Source organism: Mesoplodon bidens (genome assembly GCF_964165515.1).
Source record: "Mesoplodon bidens genome assembly, chromosome: 11".
In the NCBI taxonomy this organism is placed as follows: Eukaryota; Metazoa; Chordata; class Mammalia; order Artiodactyla; family Ziphiidae; genus Mesoplodon; species Mesoplodon bidens.
Genome location: NC_138167.1, coordinates 29,905,123 through 29,924,328, shown reverse-complemented (window position 1 = coordinate 29,924,328; position 19,206 = coordinate 29,905,123). Strand labels below are relative to the sequence as shown.

General features: G+C 36.9%; 1 protein-coding gene across 1 annotated transcript in view; it reads right to left on the bottom strand.

Annotated features, from left to right (window-relative positions):
• The window catches only part of PTPRR (protein tyrosine phosphatase receptor type R), a 269,501-nt gene that overhangs the window by 25,218 nt on the left and 225,077 nt on the right, over window positions 1-19,206 (bottom strand). Inside the window, exons 8-10 of the mRNA XM_081248853.1 lie at window positions 18,720-18,804; window positions 8,918-8,997; window positions 8,332-8,469 (exon numbers count right to left, since the gene is read on the bottom strand). Coding sequence (XP_081104979.1) covers window positions 8,332-8,469; window positions 8,918-8,997; window positions 18,720-18,804 — 303 coding nt within the window. The remainder of the gene's footprint in view (window positions 1-8,331; window positions 8,470-8,917; window positions 8,998-18,719; window positions 18,805-19,206) is intronic.

The window sequence follows — 19,206 nt, the reverse complement described above, 5'->3', positions numbered from 1 at the left end:
GCAAAGTTTGGAAATACAGACAGGATTCTGCATTCATATTGCTTTAAAAATATTTCTAAGTTCTCTCATATTTCAAAGAAACTGAAATGGGACATTTCAATGACGTATAAAGGGCATGATTTACACAAACTATATGACCGAGAGCCAATATTAAAAATAAAAAAAGACAGTGCCGTAATAAAATAATGAACAAATTTGAATATGAACAAATGTACCTGTTTTAAGGCAAAGTAAAACATTAGAGTTTTTTGTGTGTGTTTGAGTCTCCACTGTGATTTTTTTTTTTTTTTTGGATTAAGTGTGTCAAATAAGAAGGCTTCTAACTATAGTTAGAAGTAAAGCAGGCTACAGCAGTTGAATAGAACCTAGAAGATTAAAAATTAAGGTGCCAAGTTATATTTGGAATGTAAGCATGTTTGAAAGGACAGGTGAGTAATTTTTCTTAGGGGCTGTCAGCCTCTGAATTTCTGGCTACTCTTAATTGCTTGGGTAGCATAACTGTCAAGCCCCTGGTCTTTCAGGATATGAGCTTAGGCTGCTGGGCATTGCTGGGCAGTGCTAGGTCAGACTGCTTCTCTAGATACCAAATATCTAATTCTGGTCCTCCAGGACAGCTGAATACCAGTCAGCGGGTCTCCACTGTCTTCCAAATTACCCTCCCTGACCTTGTTTGTACAGACACTCTGATTATGGGACTTTGCTCATTTATTTTCATTCTTGGTACAAAATGTGAATCCTCTTGTCCACCCCACACTTCACAGACTGACCTCTAACTGGAGCATGACTCCCCCATCACAGTTCCAATCCACACTTTCAAATTGTCCACTACTTTGGTTTTTTTATTTGTTTGTTTTGCTTATTTTGGGCCGTGTTGGGTCTTAGTTGCGGCATGCTGGATCTTCTTTGAGGTACGCGTGATCTTTCGCTGCGGCGCACTGACACTTCCTTGGGGTGCGCGGACTTCTCTCTAGTTGTGGCCTGCAAGCTCAGTAGTTTTCTCTTCTTTAGTTGTGGCATGCGGGTTCCAGAGTGTGTGGGCTCTGTAGTTTGCAGCACACGGGCTCTAGTTGAGGCGTGCAAGCTCAGCAGTTGTGGCTCATGAGCTTAGTTGCCCCGCGGCATGTGAGATCTTAGTTCCCTGACCAGGGATCGAACCCACGTCCCCTGCATTGTAAGGAGGATTCTTTACCCTGGACCACCAGGGAGGTCCCCTTGTACACTATTTTGAATGAGCAGATTTGACACTTTTTTTTTCTTTAAACCAAGTCAAAATGCCTTGTTCATCTCCTCTTTCTTTCCTAGAGAGAACGGTTAGAGATTTTAATCTGGACTGTAAGCAATCCCGCACACTTTTCTCTGGCCACAATCACTGCTTGGACTGGAACTTTCTCCCTTCCCACCCTAAGTAGGGAGAAGATTTGAGGAGGGTGTATATAGTGGTGAGAAGGTGGAGGAGGTGGGAGTCAGGTTGCTAGCCGTTTGGCCTTGGGCAGGTTGCTTAACCTCCCTGTGTCTCAGTGTCCTCTTTTAGTGGGATTTACAGATATGTTTATTGTACAGATTGCTTTCTAAGCATATTGTTAGTGCTCAATAAATATTAGTTATTTGGAAGATCAAATAGCCCAGTTTCTAGACTTTCTATGTATATTTGATGAACTTTCTAGATTATCTAACTTAAACTCTAATTTTTTAGCTAACTTTAAATAGTTGAGATGTATTTTCATTTCATTCATTTAGAATATAACATAGAATAATTAACATTTAATTACGAGTGTTTTATCAGAAAAATTCATTTTCTCTTCATATGTACAGCTTAAAAAGGTCTACTTTATTTTTAAGTATAAGTTACTTATATATTGAATAGCCAGTCATTCCCAACTGAATGCCCATCAAATTTTATAATGAAACTTAAGGTCAACATGGGTTATAATTAATACTTATATTGCAAAAAAAAACCACCCCACCTTTTTTGGATGTATTTAATTAAGTAAAGATATCTATAGTAGCTGTGACTTGACTTAATGAAGTCATTGCTTATCTTCTTTTGTATTCATAAAATTCTTATAGGCTGCCATTTATAAATTTTAAAATGACCTCCTTATCTCATTGCAAACTGTCTTCCATCTCTCTTACTCTACCATATGTTTGTTTTCTCCACCTCCTATAGCACCTAACACTTTGTACCTGTATACAATATTTTAAAATTTTGTTTCTTGTTTATTGTGTCTCTCCTTTTAGATCGTATCTCCATGAAAGGAGGGATCTTTGTCTGTTTTGTCAATAAAGATATAATCCAAGCACCTACACTGGTGCTTGATGGTTGATAGTTGATAAATGTCTGTCAAATGAATGAATGAATGTGCACAAATACAGCATTGGATGTTTTAGAAAGAGGAATGTACTTAATGTCTTCAAGGTTAGCTGGAGAATTCCAGATGCTAAAAAAATGGTACAGTTAGATATATTTCTGGAAAACACATTTTTTCAAAAGTCCACATCATTTAGCCAGGTCATTTCACACCTAAAAATATACATTAATTAAATAATCAAAGATGTGGATAAAAAGATTGGAAATGACTTAAATATCTCTTAATAAGGAAATGATTACATACATTTTAGCATCCACACAATGAAATTCTAGCAGTCATTTAAAATCATGTTTTTGATGAGTTACTAATGACATGGAGACCACTCATAATATAATGTTAAAAGCAGAATATACAATGAATACAGAACACTCTTTTATTCTCTATATTCATCAGCAAAATTTAACATTCCAGCCCTATCTCCCTTCACTCCCTACTATGCCCAGACAACATCAAATGGCTCAACTCATGCATGCTATGTGGTGTCTTGTCTGCCTCTGTGTGCTGTTGCTTTGCCTGGTTTATGTTCCCTTGTGCACTTATTTACTCTGCAGCCCCTACTGAAAAACTGTAAGGCACCATATGAGCTGTATGGACAAAGAAATGTAATTAAGATAAATCCTTTCCATAATTTTATCAGAGAGAGAAAGGAAGGGAATGAAAACAGAGAATACTTAAAATATGATTTATTTATTTCACTTTCTGAGGTCAAACTGCTTGCAAAGTGTGAATAGGTCAATGGGCAAAATGGGGTTTGTAAGTATTTAAGTCACATAGCTGAACTCAGATGAAAGATGTAAATATTAAGAAAGAATACGGCTGTGTTAAATATTTGAGAGAAGTATTTTGTTAGGCCAAATGACCAAGTAATTCCTTCACTTCCTGAAAGATAAATTCAGTGTCTTACTGCTCCCTGAAGCCAACAGTGGGTCGCTTGTCTTCTAATGTCTTGTACCCTTATTTGGCCCATTTATTATGTTGGGGCAGTGATTAAGTCCATGAGCTTTGGAATCAAATAAACCTGTACTAAAATTTGGACTCTATCACTCACTTACTTTGAGGCTGTAGGCAAATGGTTTAATCTCTGAGCCTCAAGTTTCTCATCCATAATATAGGGATAGTAAATCGTGCTTTGTAGAGTTAGAATGAAAATGCACAGAATTAACGTATGAACTGTGCTTACTATGCATATTTAATAAATGGCCGTCAGTAGAAAATATCTTCCACAGTATGTATACTATGACCAACATTCATACTACTTCTCTTCTTTCCTAGGAGAAAGTCCGAGCTAGTCTGAGGAATTGGAAATATGCAAATGATTCCTGCCCTGCTTAGATTGATCTAACTCCAGCTTTGCAGATTTTGGCCACTGTGTCTTCTCTAGTCAAGCAATAGTTCACCTTAAAAGTTTGAACACTGTGTTTCCAATGTTTTATTTCTTTCAAAAGGAATTCCCTTCTTGAGATTTATCTAAATGAAGAAATCAAATTTACCAGCAATAAAAATCTCTTCTCCTTTCTTGCCATAGAAGATAACTGATTCTTCAGCTCTATTTTAAAATTTTTTGTTTATTCTCATTTTATAAAGTAACTATGAGAATATTGGGATTATTGAATAAGAACTGGAAATTATTCACTTATTCCTTTATTTATGTATTAGAAAATAGAAAGGTTCATGAAAATATAAAGCCTGGGAATTTCTAAAGATAACTCCACCTTCACATATTTTTGGAGGAAATGATTTTTGTCTGTTCCAAACAATGACGCTTAACACAATTGAAAGTTGGCACATTTTTGGTAAACAGCATCTTCCTGGCAGTGTGAAGTCTACTGCCTATTTCTTTTGAGCCAGACTTCTCAGTATCATTTTGATCTGTAAAACATCAAAGTTTCCTCCATAGTACTGTATTTACATCTTTATAGAATCTGGATGGAAAGGAATTTTTATTTTAGTTTAATGGGTAATCAAAAATAACAGAAGTCAAAATCTTTACTGCAATATTTGGAATTATGACTGGCCATGGGAAAGTACATGTAGCAAATTACACATAGAAAACATGTAACATAATGTATTTACTTTGATATTTCCAGAAGATATATCCCAGACATTTAAAAAGGCAAGAGGCTAAAAATGGTAAGAAAAAATAATACCTCTTCAATTTCTGAATTACGCAGCCAAAGAGAAAATAAAAACCTCAATCACTCTTTATGTGGCCATTATTTTATTTTATATTTTTTTGCGGTACGCGGGCCTCTCACTGTTGTGGCCTCTCCCGTTGCGGAGCACAGGCTCCAGACGCGCAGGCTCAGCGGCCATGGCTCACGGGCCCAGCCGCTCCGTGGCATGTGGGATCTTCCCGGACCGGGGCACGAACCCATGTCCCCTGCATCAGCAGGCGGACTCCCAACCACTGCGTGTGGCCATTATTTTTTTTTAATTCTGGCTTTCAACAGATCTACTTGGCTCTCCTATGGAGAACATGAATTCTGAGAATGGTACCAACAGGTTAACTCCAAGTATGATGCACTTGAAAAAGAAAGAACAAGATGGGCTCTATTCCTCTGCACATTCAGAATGGAGATGTCTGAGCATCATCAGTAAATCAACTCAGTGTCACTTTGAAATACATATTTATCTCATACAGCAGTTCTTTTAGAATCACAACTTTGGTCTTGGGGACAGAAGGGAAGAATATAACTGTCTGTTGGGGCTTTGGCATATTTGCCAAGTGTTCATACTATCTTTGTTGGACTTCTTTAAAATGTCACATCCTACTCAACTTCTAGGGAATTCTTTCTCACTAACCGTCAATCTTGGCTTTTTCTGTCCTGATGAAACCCTGATTCAAGAATAAGTTAAAGCACTATTGGTGTATTTCTGACTTTTTGTCTAAGGAAACAAATATATCACAAAATTTGAGGATTGAAATGCTCAAGACACCAAAATTATAATTTATCTTACACAGTTACTACAACCTATTCGCTAATCCTTGTGAGATATTGTTTCACATATGCTTTGCGAAGTATTAATCTTTAATAAATATGTAACAAGAAAGTAATGTTTTCTGTGGAAAATATAACTTGTTTCAAAACATTTACATACTTATATTTATGTAATTGCATACATCACAGTGCTTTTTCTATGTTGATTTTATAAGATTTTATTTTTAATAGAAGAAATAGAATTAATAAGGGTATGAATGTGCTTTGAGAAAACACATCGTGACAATCTATTCAGAAAATTGTAATTCAAACCAAAGTGGGCAGGAGTCGTACAGTCTATTCAGATCTAGGAAATGTTGCTAAATCCTGTGTGAGTTCTGGGTTGTCTGTGATTTTCTCTCATTCCTCTGTGGGTATTATTCTACTGATTTTTGTTATTGAGAAGCCAATTGTTAGTCACTCTGGTTGTTAAAATAGTCTCTGTAGTGTTTTTCAGTTCTACAGATGTGTCTAGTTGTGGATTTATTTTTACTTATCCAGCCTAGGATTTACTGTGCTTTTCAAATCTGAGAGCTCAAGTCTTTCACCAGTTTTGGAAAATCTTTAGCCATTATTTCCTCAAATATTACTTCTTTTTTTACATTCTCCTTTTTCATCTTCTAAAATATCCATTAGACATATATTGGACACCTAAATACTGTCCTCTATATGTCTGAAACTCTCATATTTTTGGTCATTTTGATCTTCTAGGTAATTTCCTTAGTTCTATTTTTTAATCCAGTAATTACTTATTCAGCTGTGTCCAGCTTGCTAATAAAACTATCTCTATATATTTATTTCTAGGACTCTTTGGTTTGGTTTTAAATCTTCCTAGTTTTTTTGATAGTAACTTGTCCTTTTGTCAAGTTTTTTAATTTTATATTTTGTGTGCTTAATTATAAAAAAGCCTCTATTTATCGTTTCTATTATTTCAATTTCTTGTGGGTCTATTTCCACTATTTGTTGCCTCTTCTGCTATTTACTTATGTTGTTTATTTACATGTGTGTCTCAGAATTTTGACTTCTGAGCTTATGTTTGGCTGGGCTTTTTCTTTTGAAATTCTGTGTAGTGTATGCTGAGAGTACATGCATCCAGAAAGTTTTTGCCTTTGTTTTTGTAAAGTGCCACAAGAGCGTTACCAATGCAGTATTAGTTTTTATATTATTACTTAAATGAATATAAACTAGTTTATAAATGATTTATATAAATAAAAGAATCACTAATGTATATTAATCACTTAACACTTGGTGCTTCCTGGGTTTTGAATTCTGAATACTCAAGAGTACCTCTTTATTGATCCCACGAGAAGGCCAGACTTCGCTGGATTCACTTCCTCTTATAATCCTATTTTGGTAGGTAGATTTATTTTTGTGGTTCACCCTTTCACTGAAGGCCTAGCCCTTGAAGGTGTTCACTTCATGGAAAGTCTCAGTTCCAAGGCCTGGTTCCTACTAGCCCAAGGCTTTGTCTCCAGTTCTTATATTGTCATTAAAACACAAGTAACCTGCAATTCTCTGGTTTTATGCCTTTTATTCAGTTTTTGACTGATTTACCTTTTTCCTCCCAAGCTCTGCTATGCATGCTGTATCATATTTCACCCAGTATGACTGGTTTTTCAGATTATCTAGTCTGCCATATTACATAAGTTCTATGTATGTATGTATGGGTGTATATATACAGAGAGTACACCTTTAAAACTTGAAGAATATTTTCCTACCTTGAAGGTAAATTGTCACAGATATTAAACAACTGTGCAGGATTGTCAGTAGCTTATTATGTTGACAGATTGATAGTGGGTGAAACACCTGAGAATATTAGGGGTTATTTTTATTATGCCACCTCAGGCTTTCATATAAGATTCATAGAAATACATTTATTTAGTAAGCATATAGTTAATGTAGTATAAAACTTCATCTACTGGCCCAAAAATGTACTGTTTTTCCAGGATAAATTTCAGAAAAATATCCTTTATCTATTGCAGCAAAAATGGAAAAAAACAACAAACTTTAAAAAACTTTAAATTGCTGTTTGTGAGCCTGAATTTTCTTGATTAGCAGCAGGGTTATAGTATAATCAAAGGTTATAACTCACCAAAGTTCAGTTTTCTTAAATTCTGATTGTCCTGGTGAGGCCCTGGTATAGTAATTTTGACAAGAAAATAATCACAAATGCTGACTAAAATCAGACTGGAAATTATCTCAATAAGATGCCATGAGATGTCAAAAAAAAAAAAAGATGCCATGAAATGTAAGCAGTGCCTAGGAAAGCACCCTTTGGGAATTACACAACTTTATTATTTATTTATTTATTTGCGGTACGCGTGCCTCTCACTGCTGTGGCCTCTCCCGTTGCGGAGCACAGGCTCCGGACGCGCAGGCTCAGCGGCCATGGCTCACGGGCCCAGCCGCTCCGCGGCATGTGGGATCTTCCCGGACCGGGACACAAACCCGTGTCCCCTGCATCGGCAGGCGGACTCTCAACCACTGCGCCACCAGGGAAGCCCTAATATGCTATATTTTTATGAAATTATGTTTGTTGTTTTTTGTCTGTATCTCCCCAACTAGAAAGTTATAATCTACCAAGGGCAGGAATCTTTGTGTTTGTTTACTAATATATTGCCAGCAACTAAAATAGTATCTCACTTAGTAGGTGCTCAAAAATTGCTTGGGATGTAAATGAACAATTTTTTTTTTCCCTGCCTATAAATCAGAGTGATAATTCATGGCCCCTCATTTCCTTACAGAGATACATGGGTACAAATGTGATCTGTGTATGCCAAGTACATTGATTTGACTGAAAGAAAGTCGTCATTCATAGAACACCAATTACCATTTTTTGGAAGCATAAAGTGGCCTAGCCTTTAAATGTCTTAAATGTTTCCATCTTAAATCCGTTATTAAGTATATGGCAATCTTCCTTAAACAATCTCTCTTCTATAGCAACAGAAAAAATACAATGTTCCGTACTTGGGTAAAGGTCATACCTCATTTTTTTCCTTGAGTTTTGTGATCATAACTATCACGGGACTGTCTTCCTGCCAAACCATTTGCCAGAAATCATTCACGGTGTTGATCATGGGGCCCTGCGTGGCGATGAACGCTTTCTCTTTGCCACTGTAGCCCTAGTTTGAGAAAGGAGACAAAAATGTTGCCTTTGAAGTTCATGCCTTGCACTGAAAGTTTAGGTGAAAGATCTTCAAAACAAAATAGCTCTGATAATCCAAAAGCAACACAGACTTTTGCAGCTTTATTGATTCTAGCACCACAGTTCTTGGGGTTGTTCTCCCAGCAAGTCAGGCACAGCATACAGTACTGAGGTTTCTAAAGCTCAGTCCTCCCCAGAGCACCTCAGAGGGAGCACTATAGCCACAGACAGACAGGAAAGGAAGACTTACTATAGATGACCCACTACCAATGTGGATTATGACCAAGCAAGCGGGAAAAAAAAAAAAAAAAAAAAAAGCAACAAACTTGCTAGTAACCAACTCTGAGGAAAAAAAATAAAATAAAACTAACAATTCCAAATAGTAAATTGACATGCTCATCAGAAAGAAATTTAGATTTACTTACCCTAATATAATTAGCATTAATGTAGGTGCTCAAAGAATTAGTTACATTTTTTGGTCTTAAACATACTCTGCTGAGGGGATCTAATGAAGAAAACAAGAAAGACTGTGTTAACCAGATTTACTCTTTTAAGTTTCTTAGAACACCAATAACCAGTACATAGCACACTTATATACTGACCATCTGGCATGTGTCAATGTTATTTGTTGGTGTGGCTGTCTCTCTTTTTTTTTTTTTAACATCTTTATTGGAGTATAATTGCTTTACAGTGGTGTGTTAGTTTCTGCTGTATATTTGCAAACGAAGCAACTGACAAAGGATTAATCTCCAAAATATGTGTGTCTGTCTCTTGATCCGTGTTTATTGAGGGACATTTGAGACCATCTTTACCCCTTGTCCTGACACAGATCTCGTCCATAAGCCCAAGATGATGCGTTTCAACTTTACGCCATTTTTGGTGGGTTTCTGATTCTTGACCCCGTTTCTCATTTATGCTCCTTTTCTTATTCTTTGCATTTGGAATTTGCACCATATCTCCCTACTCAAGTCTCTCTTCTGTTCTCCGCAACAGCAAACACTTGGTCCAGTCCAAATCTCCTCTCACTACTTGGAAGAAGCTGTCTTTAGTTACTAATGTGTTTGTTCACTGACATCACAAATATCTGATATCGGATAGATTATTACAGTATTAAATTCTAAAATCACTTTCCATCAAGAAGAGTTGAAAGGTTCTTTGTGAACCACGGTAGTGATTTTTACCAACATTTACGTAAATAATCCCTTTGTGATTTCTTTCACCCGGTTACACTCTGAGCCTCTTGAAGGCCAGGATGGGGATTTTTCATGATCTGTATAAGACCTGGTGTCTAGCACAGTGCTTATATATGTAATAGACATTCAGTAAATGTCTATTGCATGGATTTAAATGGCCCCTTCCATTTTTTAAGAAGTCAGTTCTATGCATTCCTCTCTCGCAATTGTTCTGTTGCTCTTCTTCTCCGGACAGGTAAAGTCTGAGTGTGTATTTTGCCCACCTCCTCATCTACACTTCAATCCTTCTTTCGTACACTCCAATCTATCCTAACCCTAGTCTTATGCAGACACTGATCTTGCTCTTGCCGCTGTTGACACTTTTGCTACTAAACCCAATGAGCCTATGGTGGTATTATTTTTTCATGTCCTCTGTGTAGAATTAAAAAACTGTAGATCATATATCTTTTTATGGAGTTTTCTCTTCCCTTGGATGCTGCGTCACAGCATTCTGGGTTTCCTGCTACCTATTCGATGGTCTCTTTTCAATCTTTTGCTTATTTCTTCTGCCTCCTTTAGTTAGTTTGTTTATTTGTTTATTTGTTTATTTATTTATTGGCTGTGCTGCATGGCATAGGGGATCTTAGTTCCCCAGCCAGGGATCGAACCCGTGCCCCCTACAGTGGAAGCGTGGAGTCCTAACCACTGGACCGACAGGGAAGTCCCTCGTCTGCCTCCTTTAATGTTGCTGATTCTAGGATTCAACTTGACCCTCTTCTATGCTCACTTGACACTGCCCTTTTGGGTGATTGATTCATCCCCATGATTTTGTACCCATATCCTGGAGACTCCCCAATATATATCTTACACCAGACTACTCTCCTCACTTATAGACCACGTTAGAAAAAATTTTTCATTTCCTTCTGGATATACTACAGCTTTGTGAAACTTCACATGATCATGTGCTCCTGATAGCCCTGTGTTATTCTTTGTTGGGTGTGCTACCACAGCTCCTGAGTCCATGTTTGAAAACTAGTTGGACTTGACCCTCCATATTCATGTTCTGTCCGTTCGATTTCCTGAAACTTGCTAGGATTTATCTTGCCTCCCTCTTCCCAAGGCTTTCTTCTTAGGCTAGGACGTGAGCATCCCATCTGGTCTAACTGCCTTCAGTCTTGTTCTTTACCCATCCATCCTTCTCATAGCTGGCAAGGCGGTCTTTGTAAAATGAAATCTGATCACATCATTCCCTTGCCTAAATGCCATCCATGGTTCCTAATTGTCCACAGCAGTATTTCCCAAACAGTTATCTGTAAATCATTTCTTTTATAACATATAGAATTAGGTAATATAACTTGTAAATTAGATCATCGTTAAAAAGGGGGTTCAGTAATCAAATAAATATGGACAACACTGAATTCAACAAACTTGAACAACAATCTTTCCACTGCAGAATTTCTCAGGGTCTATATTATGCTAATATACTCTGTGAATTTCCAAGAAGGTATTATTTATAAACTTATTTGTCCACTGCATTCATTTTATTATGAATACTTATTGACAATTTGACAGTCCAGAGCAGCACTGCCCAATAGAACTTTCTGTGATAATGGAAATGTTCCTTATCTGTGTTGCCCAAAATTGTGACCACTAGCCATGTTGGCTATTGAGCAATTGAAATGTGGCTAGTACAAACTGAGGAGTTAAAGTTTTAATTTTATTTAATTTTAATTCATTTAAATTTCCTTAGCCATATGTGGCTAGTGGCTGCTCTACTGGACAGTGCAGATCTAGGGGATGAAATCTCCTTAGTGGGTCCAACAAGTCTTTATCTTTTCCCACAGCCTCATCAATAATCACTTTTCTACATGTACATGCTCTAGTCATATGGGCCCAGGGAATCTCTCAAATACTCCACGTTCTTGCAGATTCTATGCTTTTGCATGTATTGTTTCCCTGCCGTCTCTGCATGGTAAAGTATTCCTCATTTTTCAGAGCTCAGTTCAAGAAATACCTCCTTTCGGAAGCCCTCCCTTGTCTTCCTGGTGGAATTAGGCATTCCCTTCTTTGCTCAGGCTGCCTGAGTTTTATTTTAGTATTTAACATCTTGTATTTTAAGTGCTTAAATGTTTGCTTGCCCTCAGTGGTTTGTGATGAGCCCCTTGAGAGCAAGGGCTGTCTCTACTTAACATTTGTATCCTTTGTGATTTCTACTTGGTATGTGGCTCAGAGAGTGTTTAACATCAGAATTAATTTCGATTAGAAAGAGTTAAAACAATGCTTTTTTAAAATTTCTTTCTTTTCATAGCAAAGGGGACAGGAAAACTTCCATTACTTTTCAGTATCCACTGATTATTAAAAGTTTCCACAAACGCCCTAAACCACTCAGACTTGAAAAGAGGCCCACTTCCTTCAGTTTTTATAATGCCTACGTTATATATGATTTACTGGGAACTCAACCCGAAAATTGCTTAGAAGCAGGTGTCCTGTCAAGCTTAATTAAGCTTATGTTGAAAACTGGTAATTTATAGTATTTCCAAGTATTCAGAGATTTCCAAATATTAAAACAAAAACAAGAATACAACATATGATGGAGTAGGGGAAAATAAATTTGGTTCCAACCAAAGCCTTTTTAGTGTTGTTTAGTCTAATAAAAATGTCAAGGATTAAAAAAACAAAATTTTGTCATCATCAGTTATTATTTTTATCTTTATTGTTATAAGTTTATTCATGTGAGGCATTTTAAGTCTACATATTAGTCAAATTCACTATGATAACTTTTTTCAGAATTGGTATTTCTGAATTATATGTTAAATGCTTAGCATAACATTTATGATTCATCTGGGCAGTATCAATAATAATTACAAATATTACATTGAGCACTGATCACTTTTCCTCCCTGTCTTCTGCTCTTCCCTTTTTATTCAGTATTTCCTTCTTTCCTTCCTTTGCTTTCTTCCTCTTTCATTCCTTTTTCCCCTCCCTTCCTCCTTAGATCCCTTTCCTCCCTTCCTCCCTCCCTTCTTCCCCTTCCTCTCCTCTACCTTCTTCCCTCCTTCTTGTTTCTTTTTTCCTCTCAACAAATTATTGAACACATAAAGTTTTGGTGTATAGAACACATGAAATTTCCCCACTTTGATCTCTTTAAAATACCCTCTGGCAATATTAAGTCTTCTTTTTAACAGAAAAAATGGTACCTGGATCCTGATATTTTGATTGGAATCATATCAGATTTTGTCAAAGTTTATACTGGGTTGAAGATTTCCTCTCCAGGAGGAAATGTGTTTAAGGTTTGAAGTCAGAAAAGAAGCTATTAGATGAAGGAAAAGTGTATCACTCCCAGTGATGGGCAAAAGGCAGGAATGAGAGGAATAGGATAGTTTTCAGAGATGAATTTAAGGTAAGCGGGAAATGGAAGGAAAGCAGGGACTGGCCACACCTTCAAGGTGATTGGGAATCATTTTCAAATTTGTTGGAAGAGAGAGAAGACTCTAGGCCTGCATTGTCCATTATGGTAGCCACTAGCCACATGTAGATAAATTTAAGTTAATTAAAATGTAATAAAATTTAAAAGTCAGTTCCTTGAGTGCACTAGCTATGCTTCAAGTGCTCATTGCCACATGCAGCTAATGGCTATCACACTGGAGATACAGAATATTTCCATCATTGTAGAGAGTTTTAGTGGACAGTGCTGAATTTGGCAATGCAGTGATAGATTATGTGAAATTCACTTTTTAACATGCATGTGAACATTATAAGAGAAAACAGGGCTCTTCAGTACTGTTTTTGAAACTGTAAACGTTTCTCTCCAAGGTTAGTGTTCTTATTTTCTGGAATTGTTTCTGGGGTTAATGATGGATTCAGTTAGGTGGAGAAGGAAAGGAGAAACTAACATTAGCTGAGGGTTTACTATTAGTTGGAACTTTCCTAGCCATTTTTCATATATTTATTTGATTCTTTCAATAGCCTTACAGGGTAGTATTACTATTACTATTTTTAGGGACAAAGAAAGGATGGCACAGAAAGATTAAGTAGCTTGCCATAAATTGTAAATGTTTTTGCCAGGATAGGAAATCAAGTCTAAACTCCAGTATTTTGCTGAGTCACACAACTTGTTGCTTTAATGAGTGGTTCACTTATTTGCATATTTACTCTGCTCTAGGCACTTTATATAGTGAAACGGAAAACATAATGTAAGTAGGAAACATTACTAGACTTTAAATTTTTAAATATAAAATGATCGTCAGAGTAAATAGGGTTTTAAAATTTGATTTATATTGTTTTGTAGTTGTATAAATAAATTGGCTGCATGGAAAAAATATACATAAAATTTCTTGTTATACTTCTTTGTTATACAAATAATTTCACATTGATATATGATCAGTTTTTTCCCATTGCTCTTGTGTTTAGGACATAGATAAATTTTTATCACAAATATTTGTTTATATTGTAAAGCAATTTGATATAAACTTGACCTAAGCACTTTAATCTACCACTTAAGAATGTTCTGAGCCAGGGTGACACTGTCTTTAGAAAAAAAGCTACAATTTAATTTGGCCATCCATATTTCTGCTGCAAAACATCCTCCAAATTATACAAACTCACTAATATGTACAAGCTGGAAGCTTTTAAACTTGAGAGTTTATTGTAGGTTAAAACAATAAAAATAATTATAATATTTAAAATATTAATCATTTTAAGATTGTTATTTTATGTAATGTTTCAAATTTACCCCATATTACAGTCTAAAATAAACCATAAAGAGCAGCTTTTCATATTCATTCCAGTCTTTTCTGATGATTTTCCAGCCAATGATGTGGCTTGTCCAAGCTATATTTACTAGGTTATATTCTGTGCAACAGGGCGTGGGTGGGGTATTCAGGCTATAGACATTTTCAACAGAAAATCTGTCATTTGCAACATCAGTTGTCAGCACAGGTGCCCTGGTTCAAGTGACCCACCCAGTTCTGGGAATGGAAAAGCTGACACAGGACTGTGAAGCAGTTGTCTGATAGCATCTGGCAGGAAACAGAGAAGGCTGAACTTTAAAATAGTCCTAATAATTTCCAAATCCTTCTGAGATTAGGTGGTTAAGTATAATACTTGCAATATATGTATATGACCTAATTACTTATGTTTGGTAAATTTCAGATGAAAAGTCCTGAGAGAGAGAGTCGGGGGTGGGGGTGGAGGGGGAGAGAGAGAGAGAGAGAGAGAGAGACCAGTTGTAACACACAGCACTTTCATCCCCTTCAGCCAATTATAGTTATAAAATATCTTTCAACAGTGACTATATCTTAGGTAAATAGGTTTAACTATACAGATCAATTAAAAATATGTTACAGTGGAGTAACTGTTACAATGTGTTTCCAACTCCAACAGAAGGGGAAGCCCAAGGACACTATTAACAGTAATTCTTGCTCTGTTACTATAAATATGAAGAATTTGGTGTTTTATGAGTGAATTAATGAACTGAATTATGAAGACTCTACTATTTCAATGTCAATACTCTAAAACAAATCTTCGTGGCTCCATCTTTCCAGAGCTATTGCCTTGAGATGTTTATAGATTTTTGCCCAAATCCCAACTATATCTGTTTGTTTAGTGATTGACAATATTGCTTCTTCTCCAAAGTATTTTTGCCTTTCTAGGCAGAATTACTCAGTCCTCCTACACCGGTTAGGCAAGATCTCTATTCAGGCTCTTACACTGAACATAATTACTTGTTTACATGTCTCTCCTCTGGTCTGTGACCTCCTTGATCTTATATGCTGCTCCTTATTCCTTACTAGTTCCAGGCATCTAGCTCACTGCTTGACATCGATAAATTTCATGGAGTTAAATTTAGTTTTAATATAGTCTAAACAGTGTTTCTCCAAGTGTGATCCTGCTATCACCTGTATCAGAATCACCTGGGTGTTTGCTAGAAGTACAGATTCCTGGGCCCAACAGAACCTACTTAAACAGAATCCCCAGGGCAGGGCACAGGACTGGATTTTTAACAAGGACTCTAGGTGATTGTTATGCACAATGAAGTCTTTTGGTAACAGCTTTTGTGAGATATAATTCATATACCATACAACTCACTCATTTAAAATGTGCCATCACATAATTTATTTTTATTTGTTTAATCCACAGAGTTGTGCAACTATCAGTGGTGGAAAGCATGGGGGCAGATGGGTTTGGATTTGAATCTTGCTTTTTTAATATCTATAAACCTCACTTTCCTCCTCTGTAAGAAAGGAACAGTAATATCTTTCTGAGTTATGATGAGAATAGCTAACATTGAGCACTTTATCATGTGCAAAGCACTGGGCTCTACAACAACCCTGTGAGGTGGCTACTACTACTCCCATTTCACAGATGAAGTTAAGAAATTTACCCATGGCCATACAGTAAGTGGGGCAGCTGGATATGAACCCCAGCAGATTGGCTCTGGAGGCAGCCCTATAGCTACTAGACTCTTCTGTAAGGATACAAGATGGTATATAGAATGTTTCTAGCAAGGATGACATTTTAATTATCTCCCAAATAAACTCATACTCTTTAGTAGTCATTTCTCATGCCTCCCACCACTAGGCAACAACTGTAATTTCTATGTCTACAGATTTGCCTAACTGGACACTTCATATAAATGGCATTATGCAGTATGAGTTCATTTGTGATGGCTTCTTTCACTTAGCATAATGAGTTCAAGGTTCATCCATGTTGTAGCATGCATCAGTACCTCATTACTTTTTAAATTAATTAATTAATTAATTCATGCATTCATTCATTTTATTTATTTTTTGGCTACATTGGGTCTTCATTGCTGCACGCGGGCTTTCTCTAGTTATGGCAACCATGTCTACTCTTCATTGTGGTGCGCGGGCTTCTCTTTGAGGTGGCTTCTCTTGTTGTGGGGCCCGGGCTCTAGGCACTCGGGCTTCAGTAGTTGTGGCACGAGGGCTCAGTATTTGTGGCTCTAGAGCACAAGCTCAGTAGCTGTGGCACACGGGTTTAGTTGCTCCACGGTGTGTGGGACCTTCCCTGGACCAGGGCTGTAACCCGTGTCCGCTGCATTGGCAGGAGGATTCTTTTTTTTTTTTTTTTTAGCATCTTTATTGGAATATAATTGCTTTACAATGGTGTGTTAGTTTCTACTGTATAACAAAGTGAATCAGCTATACATATACATATATCCCCATATCCCCTCCTTCTTGTGTCTCCCTCCCACCCTCCCTATCTCACCCCTCTAGGTGGTCACAAAGCACCGAGCTGATCTCCCTGTGTTATGTGGCTACTTTTCACTAGCTATCTATTTTACATTTGGTAGTGTATATATGTCCATGCCACTCTCTCACTTCGTCCCAGTTTACACTTCCCCCTCCCTGTCTCCTCAAGTCCATTCTCTACATCTGTGTCTTTATTCCTGTGGCAGGTGGATTCTTAACCACTGTGCCACCAGGGAAGTCCTGTACCTCATTACTTTTTTTTTTTTTTTTTTTTTTTTTGCGGTACGTGGGACTCTCACCGTTGTGGCCTCTCCCGTTGCGGAGCACAGGCTCCGGACGCGCAGGCCCAGCGGCCATGGCTCACGGGCCCAGCTGCTCCGCGGCATGTGGGATCTTCCCGGACCGGGGCACGAACCCGTGTCCCCTGCATCGGCAGGCGGACTCTCAACCACTGTGCCACCAGGGAAGCCCCCTCATTACTTTTTATTGCTGAATAATATTATGTTGTGTGAATATACTACATTTTATTTATCCATTCATCAGTTGATGGATACAGTGGTTATTTCCACTCTTTGGGCTATTACAGATAATACTGTTACAAATATTTGTGTACAGCTTTTGTGTGGATACTTGTTTTTATTTCTCTTGTGCATATACCTAGGAGTAGGAAGTCTGAGTCATATAGTAACTTTAGGTTTTACCTTTTGAGGAACTACCAGACTGTTTCCTCAGTAGCTGTACCATATTACATCCTTACCATCAAAGTATGACGGTTCCAATTTCTCTACATCCTTGCTAACATTTTCTATCATCTTTTTTATTATAATCATGTGGTTATGAAGTGTTATCTCACTTCGGTTTTGCTTTCCCTGATGCCTAATTGTGTTGAGTATCTTTTCATATGCTCATTGGCCATTTGTGTATCTTTTATGGAGAAATGTCTATTCAAGTCCCTTGCTCATTTTAAAATTGGGCTATTTGTCTTTTTATAATTGAGTTATAAGAGTTCTTTATATATTATACATACAAGTCTTTTATTAGATGTATAATTTATAAATATTTTCTCCCATTTTGTGTCATTATCATCTTTTTAGTTTCTTGATGGTGTCCTTCGAAGCACAAAACTTTGAAATTTTGTTCAAGTTCAATTTACCTATTTTTTTCTTTTGTTGCTTATACTTTTGTGTCATATCTAAGAAATCATTGACTAATTCAAGGTCATGAGATTTACATCTGTTTTATGTGAAAAGTTTTATAGTTTTAGCTCTTACAGTTAGGCCTCTGATCCATTTTGAATTAATTTTTGTATGCAAAAATGTAATTTTTGTTATGTGGGGCAGGGTCCAACTTCAGTTTTTTTTGCATATGGCTACCCAGTTGTTTCAGCATCACTTATTGAAAAGACTTGCCTTTCCCCACTGAATTGTTTGACACCCTTAGTGAAAGTCAATTGACCATAATGTGTGCCACAGTAAAGTTTTAGAACCATGTGTCTACTGAAATTATGAGCAGACCATTATTTTAAGAGTAATACAAGAAAAGTTATTAACCTTAGACCACTTTAATGATTATTAGTCTTTTTTTTTTTTTTTGGCTGCACCACTTGTGGGGTCTTAGTTCTCTGACCAGGGATGGAACCCGGGCCCTGGCAGTGAAAGCACAGAGTCCTAACCACTGGACCACCAGGGAATTCCACTTTAACAATTATTAGTCTTGAGATGTGTTTGCAATTCCAAATTTGGTGTGTATATGGAAGTTGTGAGGATGGGAAATGGTGAGGTAGGGGTGGATGGGGAAGGCTTGCGCTTTACAACACAAACTATTTAATTCAAGAAACTTACTTGGCAAAATGGTCTTATAGCGATTTTTAGTTCCATGACATGGAATGTCAATTTCTTTGGGATCCACAAAGTTCATTGGTATTTCCTGCAAAAATAAATGATATCAAATACTGTATTTAATGCTGTCACAAAGAAAATCTTCACGGGGGGCCATCTGATCCAGAGCTCTACTGGACTTCAAAGTCATTTATGAAACAACAGACTACCACCTCTGGTTGACCAACTCCCTTCCCTTCATAAACACATCAGCTGCACCCTGACAAGCTGACTCCAAGAAACGGCTTTGTGTGTTAGAAAGTATTATTTGATATGTAGTTCTTAAAGAGACATAGAAAACTTTGGTTAGGTTTTAAGAATCCTGTTCTGACATAATTGCTGGAAATATATAAACAGGCAGCTGAAAAATTGTTTTTTCTTAAACAGTGTATTCAGATTTCTTCCTATCTTTGTGTAGATTCAGTACCAAAAATTTTATTATGATAGATTC